This window comes from Rousettus aegyptiacus, unplaced genomic scaffold (genome assembly GCF_014176215.1).
Source record: "Rousettus aegyptiacus isolate mRouAeg1 unplaced genomic scaffold, mRouAeg1.p scaffold_m13_p_12, whole genome shotgun sequence".
Lineage (NCBI taxonomy): Eukaryota > Metazoa > Chordata > Mammalia > Chiroptera > Pteropodidae > Rousettus > Rousettus aegyptiacus.
In genome coordinates, this window is record NW_023416287.1 from 57,468,403 (window position 1) to 57,481,102 (window position 12,700).

The window sequence follows — 12,700 nt, forward strand, 5'->3', positions numbered from 1 at the left end:
TTGAGTGGCTGGAAAGTATACTGGTCATGTTCTATGACTGGATCTGATTGCTGGTTATAGTAGGTATAATATAGTCAGCTAGTGAAAAGTCTTTAAATTGTATAGCCATGATATATGCACTCTTCTAAATGTACATTTAAATGTCAAAATATATACCCAATAACATACCCTTTCTTCAACATTTGAGAACAAAAATTAGTATCCTGATGAAACCCGAATAACTACTTTTCATTTCCTCTTTCTATGCAAATAAAGACTTACCATCCCACAGTTGCACTGGTCAGGATCATATCAAACAGCAATATTGATAAACCAGCTGTGATCACCTGCAGAAATAATTCCAACAGAAGGTCATCAGAGAGGTAGGGCTTCAGTTATCTTCCCTAAAGTCATTAGCACAGGCTTAGTTCACGTTAGTTCAGATCTCCAACATTAACATTTCTTTCCACCTCATGTCTTTTTCCCCACACATTTCCTAGTCCTGTATTTAGTGCTGCCTCTGAGCAAAGTATTTGGTACAGAAAATGCTAAATCCTAGTCTATTTTGGAGGTGGGAAGGTGGGAATCGTCAAAGAAGCATTTCATTTCCAAACTCTTCAAAAGAAGAGACACAGAGCCAACACCTCACTCATCCTCTCCAGGGCAAGGGCATAATAAGAACACTCATTTCACCTTGTCTAGTCAGCACAGAATTAATCCTAAGGTCAGTGGTGCTCATTAACCTGTTCCTAGAGGAAACTATCAACCTGCCTTTTCTCATAGTACCATCTCTTCTCTGTCTTAATGCCTCTTTCTGGCCCATGTCACACATTCTAAGAAACCAGGTGCTTCCTAGGGAAGAGAGCAATTTATTTGTTAATTATTTGCAAAGATCTAGATTCTAAAAGAGAAGGAAGAGTTTACCCTCATATCTCTCTCAGCCAGAAATTACAGAAAAGTCTCTTAGGAATGGCAATAACAGGACTCAGACTTCCACAGTGCCTCTTAACATTTGGCACAAAAAGTGTGTGTGAACCAAAGCCCCAACTTTGTCAACACTTTGAATGCCTACTTAGGAAAAGGTTTTTGTCCCCCAAGTATTCTGCATTCTGAAATGCCAAACAACTTCCATTGGGAAGGTCACCATTAAGAATTCCTTTCTTGCAAGAAGTAAGAAGTAGGCTGTATTGGGATGGGTCAACTCCTTGGAAATGTCAACTACCATCTCACTAAAGGGGGCTTCACATGCTATTTCAGAAGCCTCTTCAGGTCTCCAAGCAAGCAGATGGTAAGAAGGAAGTACATTTAAAGAGTCTCATCATCATTCATTTACCATCTCAAAAAGAAGTCTGGAGATATAAGCCAGGAACTCTCAGTATATAAACTTTGTGAGACTTTGGAAACTTCATGAGACTTTGGGACCTTTGTAGTTTACCCATTTGGAGTCACTTTCTATTTGCTTCCCTTTATGGATTTGCAGCCAAAAGCCTTGACAACAAGAAGGCCTGTGCTGTCTTCAGGAACAAAAATGAAGTGGCAAGAGAGTCAGAGAGACGATTGCAAAGAAGAACCCAAAGGGCAACGGAAAAGAGATTTTTCAAAGTGCTGAGCACTGGGTTTTATTGTAAAAAGCATAAGTGGTACCTGCTCTTCCACTCCACCCTCCTTTTGTTTTATTTCGGACATCTGCATCTATGGTATAAATCAAATGAGCCTAAAGTTTTATTATCGTGCAATGCAATCGTCTGGTTTTAGAAACAAGGTGATACCAACTACACAAATTAGTTCATCAGCTTTCCTTATTTTCCTGTAAAGGGTTAAGGTAAATCTTTACTGTGGAAGCTTCTAGCTGAGAATGGGTAATGGCCACTGTCCTGATCACGTCTTCTCCTTCTCTTTAATTACAGTTTGCCATTTTCAGTTTTTCCAAACATGTATTTCATCAAGGTTTTCCAACTTATTACATTTAGCTGTTTGGAGAAATAGTACTTTATCTCATTTGTACCCATTTTTATCACTTTCTCTTTTAGTCTTATTTTTATTGTCATTTTCTCTTCCCTTTCTCCTTCCTTTGCTTCTTTAGTCTTAACCAAAGTTAACTTTATTAATCCCTCTTTACTTTTGCAACTTCTTGAACATTTCCTGGGGCAGTGCCAATGGAGATAGATTTTTTGCTGAAAAAGGCTCCATTCAACGGAAGGATATTAGTGCTGTTGGCAGCTTGGAACACATCGCTAAATTTCTGAAGGCTTTCCTAATTCTTCACCATTGTCTTCATGTCCTTTGCTCCTTTTTATCAGCTCCTTTCCCCCCTTTTTCCCCAATTTTATTGAGGAATACTTGACAAACATAATTGTACATATTCAAAGTGCACAATGTGATAATTTGGTACACATATATATTCACAATCTTCTTAGAACAGTTTCTCTCCTCACTCTCTGATTGCCTTTTGCATATGACTTTCAGTCTAGTCTGTGAAGCTGACACCTCCTACATGCCCTGCTAACAGTCGCAGCCAAGGACTTGTGTCTCTGTTCCTCTCTGAGTTTCTTTAGTTGAGGAAAAGTTTCGTCTGCTGTGAAATAGACAGCTGGCCTACTTGTTCCTATTAACTGCACCTTTTGCCAAGAAAAACACATCTTAAAATTTCAAACCAGCCCTAACTTGAAAATAAGGTTGGTTTAGTAGCCACACTGGTGCCTTTGCCATCTGCCGCTTCCTGGAAATGTTTGTATAGTCTCCTGCCTTTCTCCCGGGCCACTTTTTCAAACTTCTCTAAATTTTTATCTCTCAATGAGCAAATATTCTGCTGGCTGAATAGGATTGTCCTGTTTCTGTAGGGAATGTACAGTGAACTTGTTTGCACTGTAAAGCTGTTGTGGAGTTGGACGGGCCACTTTTTAATCTACTTCAGTAAGAACCCTCAGTTTCTTAGGCTTCTGTACTTTCTTTTATTTCCATTAGTGACCCTAGCATTCAGATCTGTGTCTCTCTCTCTCTCTCTCTCTCTCTCTCTCTCTCTCTCACACACACACACACACACACACCCACCCCACATCCTCAAAGTTCTACCACTTTAGAAAAGTCACTAAGGATGAATAGCAGCTGACAATACCTCGCTGAGGGGCATTTGGCACCGGGCAGTGGATCAGCCCTACTTATCCTCTTAGTGACTTAAACTCACACATCCACCTCACCGTGTATGAGGTTCAAATTCGTACCTCAGTCAAAAGGTAGATTTCTATATGCCATGGGCTGCCAGGGCAGCTCAAGAACACTCAAAATATGAATGATAAATCTGCTCATGCCAAGAGCCTATTCCACTTCTAATTCCACTGAGGAACAAACAGAAGCCAGGAGTGGCTGCCTGTGCAAGTCTGGGTGCAGAATGTCTCACACATAGTCGCCTAGGGGTGGAACTTGAAAGGTGGAAGGGATTCCCTAAGCTCAGAAGTGGGGGAAACTGTGACCCAGAGATGGTGTGTGACTTGCTCCAGGGACCTGGCTACTTCACAGCAGTGAGCAGTAGAACTAACGTTCTGACTCTCACAGCCAAAAATTCAAGAAGGGTCTACATAAGCTCCATTCAGCTTTTTTGAAAAAAGAATCCACAGAAATCAGTGACTCAAATGTGCAAACCCATGTTTACAGCAGCATCATTCACAATAGCCAAAATTTGGAAGCAACTCAAGTGTCTGCTGATGGATGAATGGATAAGCAATATGTGGTGTATACATATAATAGAATATTATTTAGCCTTAATAAAGGGGGGGGGGATTCTGTAATATGCTATGACATGATTGAACCTTGAAGACATTATGCTAAGTAATATAAGTCAGACGTAGGAGGACAAATACTGTATGATTCCACCTGTAGGAGGTACCTAGCATAGTCAGACTCAGAGATACAGTGTAATACGAGGCTTTCGGGGCCTGGGAAGAATGGGGAATGGGAGTTAGTATTTAATGGGTACAAAGTTTCGGTTTGGGATAATGAAAAAGTTCCAGAGATGGATGTCAATAAAAGCATAAACTTAAAAAAAACAAAAACAAAAACAAAAAAAAACCCCAAACTTTAAAATAGCTAAAATCTGTTCAAGAAAAAGACTTTAAGTTACTCTTGGAACTTGACATTCAAGAGACCCCAAAGTAGCAGCCATTACGACCAACTGTTGTTCTTGCTTACGAAAAGCATTTTTAAAAATAAAATGTTTCCCCAAAGGAAAAAAGAGTCTTGAAGTCTGAGGAATGTCTCCTTGCACATGCAGATCTGAGTAACAAACACCAGGACCTGCCACAGGCGGAGGGACGCCAACAACAGCAGAACCCAATGCATTGTGTCGGCGGCGGCGCTTTGAACTTCCTGGCTTTGTCAATGGATGTCACAACCTCTGTGTTATTTAAACAGAGTTTGGTATTTAAAGCAGATCAGGTTTGTTTTTTAAACATTCATTTCACTCCTAAGTCAAATTTTCTGTTTGTTTAAAAGAAAATAAAAGGGAGCGGTTGTTAGTGGAAACCTGCCAGATAGTCCTGTATTTGGGGTAGAATCAGAGATTCAGATTCATGTTGTTTGTTATTGATTTGTTGTTGCTGTTTTTTAAATATATATGAATTTTTTAAAAAGTGACTTATTGCAGTGTTCACAGGCCCTTCACTGCACTCGCCTTAGTCACAGCCATGCACCTCCCCCCCCCCCGCCCCCTGCAGCACTTAAAATGGTTGTAGTTTCTCAACCACGGTTTCATACCATCATCTTGCCTTTGCTCAGCAAGTTCTCTTTGCTTGGAGTAATTTCACAGGCATCCCCACACAATTCCTACTCACCTTTTGAAAATCCATTTCTAGAAAACTTTTTCTAAACCTAGGCCCATCTGTACATCCAAGCGGGTCAGGCACTCCTTCTGGGGGCTTCCATAGCCCCTTGCCATTGCACATGACAGACTCCACTGAACTGCGTGGCACTATTCATCTTTGCATGTTTGGGGCCTAGCAACAAAGACTTGTATATGGTAAGTGCCTGATACATTTTATGGAAGTGCACTAGATCATTAGAGCTGGTTATAAAACCCCAAAGGTCACAACATTGTTTATTTCAAAATCACTTTTCATATTTTAGGGTTAATTGGAACCTAGACCTGAGAATTATGGGGATACTCTCTCTGCCCCTCATCTCTGCTTCTTTGACCAACCACCTCCACAGAACTACAAAGAGCTCTACAGGGAGGATCTGAGACTGGCTCACTGGTTCCAAGTCCAAAAAAGCCAGGGAAGATTCTGACTGGCTCCTGGACCAATTGACTATGGCCGGGAGGCAGAGTAATGTAAGTACATGGAAGTTCACTTTTAAACTTCATGGTTGGAATGAAGAAAGAACTATTTCTTTGAAGAAAGGTAAATAACATATTAGGCAGACAGAACAGATGTCATCTATACCCTTGCCATCAACATCATCTGGGAGCTTGCAGGAAATGCAGAGTCTCAGGCCCAACCCCTACCAAGCAACAGCTACTCAGAACAGGTCCCCAGGTGATATGCATGCACATTAAAATGTGAGGAGTTCTGCTCTACACCCTCCAAGCACTGTCTCAAGACATACTCTGTATAGCTGGTATCACCACATCTCTTAGGAAGGGCAGACTCTAGTTTTTCTCCTGTGGTTTGTGCTGCAGTCGCATATGAATATTACTAACCTGACCTTCTATTTAGATTAAAGAGTAAATCTAACAAAAATTTACAATCTGAGAGCAGGCTCTCTTTTTCCCCCAGGACCCAAGGCACTATTCCAAGTCCGCCAGACGAAACCACAGCTAAGGCAGAGAACTCTATTTAGCATTTAAAAAATATTCAATGAACCCTTATTACTAATCCCATGATTTATTACCATGATCAGTATAATTTTAATGAGAGACAACTCATGCTACACTCCCAGCATGGCTGTTAATAGTATTTGGTATCAACTTATTAAAACATACAATGAGTCATTAATTTTGTCAAGTGTCAGAAAAAAACATTTACCATAAGCACGATGGGATTGAGACTACAAATGAGAAATAAAAAGATAAGGTCATGTGAATGATAAATTTTAAACCTAGAGAAACCAAGGAGGAGGCAGAAAAAAAGTGGTGTAGATGATAGAGGCTCTGTTCATCCCTCTGGCAACCAAATCAAAGTTGCAACAGAAACAAGGAGCAAACAGCAAAGAAAAATCACCTGGGATCTGGAAGAGCAAGTCATACAACTAGGGAGAAATCCAAGAAATCACCTTGCCACAGCAGAAAATAGGACGGGCGAGGACGTGGGGCTGCCTGGTCTGGAGCACCTGAGTGTGATGGAGACTGCGGCAGCAGTAGCAGTAGATGCCTCTTGAAGGGATCGTGTCTGCAAGCGGACTTTAACAATGATGGACCTGCTCACTCTGAGCACCAGTGCCAGGTTGGCTGTTCCAGGTTGCCAGGGACTTATAGGGGGACACTGCGTCGTCAGAGTGAGGGTCCAGGCAAGACTCACGCTATAAAAGGTGCTGGCGGTATCCATCGTTCCTCTGTTGAGCCCTCCCCACAGTGAGCAGACACAGTGCCACAGTAGGAGAGATGTCATCAAACTAAATAATAAAGGTCGCTCCACCCAGAGAATTCCCTCAAACTCTGCCTCCTCCGACTCACGGCCCCACCCAAGCCACATCCAGGTATATCCTCGGCAAGTCAGGTGCTCCTTGCTGAGTAGTGCCTAGACTCACACTGGTGGCAGCTGGCCTTGTTTTCTGGTGTGCCCTTTTGAGGCAACTATAAGCACAGCATCCGTGGATTGCTTGCTCAGTCTTCACATGTGTCCCCAGAGGGACACAGGCTTGGGCTAAACTTGGCCGGTAGTTGAACCCCTCTCAGGACTGTGCCACTGGACACCTACTTCACAAATCCACACTAATAAAATTGGGAGACTTAGGAGCTTTGCTTAGTACATAGAAACAGACACATAAAGGCAGCCAAAATGGGAAGACAAAAAAGCAGAAACCATATGAGAGAACAGAACAGAGATTCAGAAATAATGGAGTCAAGCAATCTAACAGGTGCAGAGTTCAAAACGCTTGTTATAAAGATGCTCAATGATCTTTTGGGAAGTGTAGATAAATTCAGTAAGAACTTCAACAAAGAGATAAAAAACATAAAAGTGGAAATGGAAATTATCAAAGGGAACCAGTCAGAAATGAAGAACACATTATCTGAGATGAGAAGTATATTAAATGGAGTAAACAAAGTGAATAAAGAAGAGGATCAAATGACCTACATAGAGGACGGGGTAGCCAAGGATATTCAATCAGAATGGCAAGAAAAAAAAAAAACCAAGACTATAATAATAATTTAAGGAGCCTTTGGGACCCTATTAAAGGTAAAATATCCATGTCATAGGGGTACCTGTAGGAAAACAAGATGTTGAACAGCTGTTTAAAAAATAATGATGGAAACTTTCCTAACCTGGTGAAGGAAATAGACATACAACCCCAGGAAGCTCAGAGTCCCCAGGAAGCTCAGAGGAACCCAAAGAGGCCCACACCAGACACATCATAATTAAAATGCCAAAGGTTAAATACAAAGAGAGGATCTTAAAAGTAGCAAGAGAAAAGCAGATAGTTACCTACAAGGGAGCATCCATAAGACTGGCAGCTGATTTCTCAAAATAATGCAGGACGGAAGGGCTTGGCACAAAATATTCGATGTGATGAAAACCTAGGATCTAAAACCAAGAATATTTTATCCAGCAAAGCTATCATTTAGAGTTGAAGGACAGATAAAGAGCTTTCCAGACAAAAAATAAGCTAAGGAATTTATCAACACCAAGCCAGAATTACAGGAAATGTTGGAGGGACTTCTTTAAGAAGAAAAAACATGTATCAGAAACAGGAATAAAGAATGGTAATAATTACATTCCTATCAACAAGTACCTCAAATGGAAAAGAATGAAGTGCTCCAACCAAAAGATAGAGTGGCCGAATGGATAAGAAAACAATACGCCTACATGCTGCCTACAAGGGACTCACTTCAGATTAAAAGACACACAGACTAAAAAAAAAGTAGATGGAAAAATTATTGCCTTGATGGACCTAGAGGGTATTGTGCTGAATGAAATGCATCAGATAAAGACAAATATTTCATGATTTCACATACATATTGAATGTGAAGAACAAAATCAACAACAGAAGTGCAAATAAACTCATAGTTTGATACAGAGAATATTTAGAGGGATACTAGATGGGAGGGGGTTTGGGAGATTTAAAAAAAGGCAAAGGAATTATGAGGTACAAATGGATAGTTGTAGAATAGACATGGAGATTTAAAGTGTAGCATGGAGAAGATGGTTAATGATGTAATAAATGTGTAAGGGAAAAAGGGGTACTAGATTTAGTTGGGTGATCATGTTTCGAGTTATGTGGATCTCTGATCACTATGCTATACAAGTGAAATTGATATATTATTGTATACCAACTATAATGAAAAAAAAACTCATTGAATTATACTATGTAAATACAGCAACTAATTCTCTATAATATTTCAATAAAGACTAAAAAAAGAAAAAAAAAACTAGAGAAACTTTAAATGATTTTTAACAAACCTGGGCATTTTACAGAAGAAACAAGAGAACAACATTAAAAACAAAATGTGACATGAACATTTAGTTCATGAAAGGTAAGGGAAGAAAGTAACCAAAATTTAAAGAGGCATAAAATGTTTCAGACTGATATCAGGCTCTACGGTGTCATATATACGAGCTCATATGCTCCTTTCAATGTTCCTGCACAGAGGATGCTTAGTCCTACTTCACAGATGAAGAAACTGAAGCTCCCGGAGGTTAAATACCTTGCTCAAGGCATACAGTTAAAACAAGGGAAGAGCTGGGACTGACACCCAGGTCTCCAGATTCCTGTGCCAATCCTCCTTTTTAAACTCTAAGTTACCCCTGATGGTAACTTTGCTTTACTCTAGAGATGTCACAGTGACTCAGCAGTTCTCAACTCTGGTTACACGTCAGCATCTTTGGAGGAATTTTGAAAAAAAAAAAAAAAAACCGAAGTACTTTCCCATATCAATCAAATTGGAATATCTTATAATGAGGCCCAGGTATAAGTATTTTTAAAAAGATCACATAGCAATTCTCATATGAAGCTTGGGTTGAATCTGTAATTATTGATGTATTTTTAATTTGAGTAAAAGTATCCATATAATTGCCAAAATTTATAGAACATGTTTAAAACACTGATGAATAGGCTAGAACCTAGTAAAAAAAAAAAAATCATCATCTCTGTTATCATTATCACCACCATCACCACAGATACCATTTACTACACCATTTTATATTCCCACAGCAGTGTATGAATATTCCAATTTTTTCCCATTCTTGTTTTCATCTGTCTTTTTTATTATAGCCATCCTAGAGGGCATGAGTGGTATCTCCTTGTGGTTTTGAGTGGCATTTCCCTGTTGGAAACATCTTTTCATGGGCTTATTGGTCATTTATTTATCTTCTTGGAAATACTATCTATTCAAATTCTTTGCCCACTTTTAACCTAGTTATCTGTCTTTTTACCATTGACTTACATGAGTGTGTTATATATTCTAGATACAAGTCCCTTATTGGATATATGATTTATCTATGGATTGTCTTTTCATTTTCTTAAATGTGTCCTTTGCAGCCCAAAAGTTTTAATTTTGGTGAACTATAATTTATCTGTTTTTCTCTTTTATTGCTTGTGCTTTGGGTGTCAAGACCAATTCGAGCAGCTAGAAATTCTAAATCACTATTCTATCCAATACCTTAACACTAAACATGTATCATACCATCACATTCTGGCTTCCTTTTTATAGAGCTACTCATTCATTCTTCCTTCAAAAATTTACTGTTTTAGAACATTACCTATAAAAATTATGTACATTATTTGATTTATAAAGAGCTTCCAATTTGATCTTAAAAAAGAAGCCAAATTCATGCTATATGATATGAATCTGAGGCTTTGTGATTCAGTAGAAACCTGGGGATTGGATCTAATAAGTGTATACAGTAGACCCTCAATTAGTTCATCGTTTTGTTCAATGTCATTTAATTATAGCATTGATGAGAAAACAAAACAAAACAACAACAACTGATTCCTAGCTTGGGCCACTGTCTATGAGGAGTTTGCACGTACTCCCCATATCTGCATGGGTTTTCTCCGGGTGCTCTAGTTTCCTCCCACATCCCAAATATGTGCATGTTAGGTGAACTGATATGTCTCATTTGTCCCAGTATGAGTGTAAGTGTGTGTGTGAGTGGGCCCTGAGATGGAATGGTGTCCTATCCAGGGTTGGTTTCTCCTTTGTGCCCTGAGCTGTGGGGATAGGCTATGGCCACCTGCAACCCTGAAATGGAATAAGCAGATTGAAAAATTATCTTGCTTGTTTTTATTAATCTTTCTTAAATGAATATATAGTTCACATTTATTTCAATATTTAATATTAGAATGTTCTGGGTATTTATTTAGAAGTTTAGTGATGTTTTTGTGACCAGGAATATACCATAGGAACTTAAGTCTTGTATATGCTAATTAGCCTACAGTAAAACTGATTTTGTTATACATCATTTTGCTTAAAGTCACAGTTTCCAATAACCTATCAAGGACTTACTGTATATTTAATAAAAGAGGCTAGAAAACCTCATGTAGTAATTCTCCAAATATATTCATAGTAATTTTAACCAGTTCTTTAAGGTAGGAATAGAGGAATAGTGTTGAGATGATCTAATCTCTCTCTCTCTGCTAATATTTCAGCACTATAAAGATGTCATTCCATTGTCTATTGGTATTCATAGTTTTAGTTGAAATGTCAGTTGATTCTTTAATTTAAGGTAATGTCATCTCCGGTTGATTTTAAGACTTTCTTTTTATCTTTGGTTTTCAACAGTTTGATTGGAATATGCCTAAGTATGGGGGTTTTTTTGGGTTTTTTTTTGTATTTTTTGTTTGTGGGTGAATATTTTTCAGAAGTTTTGGAAAATCTTCAGCCATTCTCACTTCAAATATTGATTTTTCCTAGTCTTTCTCTCTCACTTACCTTCTCTCAACTTCTAGATCTCTAGTTACACATATATTAGACTTCCTGACATTTTCACCCATGTCTCTTATGTTGTGTTCTGTTCTTTCCATTTTTTCCCCCTCTTTATGCTTCACTCTTCCCTCTACTCTTAGACTCATCAAATAAGTTATTAATTTCAGATATATTTTTTCAGTTTAATAATAACAGTTATTTTTAAAGATTCCGATTTTGAGCTGAAATTCTTCCATCATTTAATTCATCTTGTCCTTTATTTTCTTTAGCATATTATTCAGTCAATTTTTAAGTTATCACTAACATCAACATCTGAATCATTTGTAGTTCTGTTCCTATTATTTTTTCTACTTTATTGTCAGGAATTTTTCCTGACTTTTAACATGTCTATAACTTTGATTGTATGCTGGATATTGTGTACAAGAGAACTGTAGAGGCTCCCGCTGATAGTTTCTACCAGAAGTGTTGCCCTTCTCCTCTAATAGAAAGATGGGCTCAATCCAATCATGGACTGAGTGAATCACAGATGGGATGCAGCTCTAGTAAGACTCAGTTTACCTCTACTTTATCTAGTCCTTCAAGTATGGCCCTCCCAGACTTGTGTTTAAGAGCTTGATGGATCTCTGTTCTCCTCATCCCTAAAAATTCTGCTTTATAAAGTTTGTCCTTAGGTTTTTAGCTTCCCATCACACATAGGTTCAAAATCTGGCAGTTGTACATTTGCTGCATGCCTTTTCTTCTAGCAGGAATTTCTCTCCTAAGCACCCCAAGACTGAGAGTTTTCACTTTGCCTTTCTGGGCCAGCCTGCAACCTCTTGAACTACTCCCAGAATTCAGTAAATGTCTCATGGGAAAACTGGACTTGTCTTTGGGGCTCCTCTAGTTTCCAATCCATCAAGCCAGTTCTACATGACTGCCAAAAACTCTGCTAGTTTCTTTTTTTCCATAGAATATTTCCTCTTCTTGGACCAAGCCAGATCCTTAGCACACATCCTGAACCAACAAATATCCTCCCCTTCCCCTACCCCCATGAAAAAAAGAGCCTGTGTTACTCAGTATATCTAGAAAGGATTATTCTTTCTCTGGAAATTAATTTAGTTCCCACTACTTTCACAGATTTCCAATTTATTTAAAAATATAATTTCCGCAATTTATTTTTCTCTCTAGTTGTTTCAGTTGAATGTTGGCCTGTCACAAGGTATGACATTCTGTTCTGAAGTAAGGGTATTACTTTAGTATATAGATGAAGAAAATATGACCCAGAGAGATGGTCAAAGCCATTGGTTTTCAAACCAGGATTGGCCAACCACTATTTCGCTAAGGCCACCTTGAATGTCATGGTGAGGCAAGGTGGGATGCTTTATTTGATTTGTTCTGAACATCTTCCTGATCAGTGATTAAATAATCATTACAATTTGAATTAGTTTTGTTTTTATCTTAGTCTAAGATATTGTGTATGACAGCCTGAGACAACAGGACTTTTTCAATGGCACAGTCTCTTGGCAGGCACAGAATTTCCAAAATGATGCAAGTGATGGTGATTAATTACAAGCTAGAGGCGAAAGAAATATACAGTTTCTTCTCATGATACAGGATTTCTCTACCTATGGAAGAGAAAACTCTTGCCTTCTATCTTTTTACTTGCTT

At 38.7% G+C, this 12,700-nt stretch overlaps 1 protein-coding gene across 3 annotated transcripts in view; it reads right to left on the reverse strand.

Annotated features, from left to right (window-relative positions):
• TMEM241 (transmembrane protein 241) overlaps positions 1–12,700 on the reverse strand; it is a 110,297-nt gene that overhangs the window by 14,666 nt on the left and 82,931 nt on the right. For 2 of the 3 annotated variants that reach the window (XM_016164596.2, XM_016164491.2), the window contains exon 14: positions 262–326. In XM_016164596.2, coding sequence (XP_016020082.1) covers positions 292–326 — 35 coding nt within the window. In that variant the 3' untranslated portion in view covers positions 262–291. Of the gene's footprint in view, positions 1–261; positions 327–12,700 lie in introns of those variants that run through there. The other variant, XR_001599392.2, reaches the window with a different exon arrangement.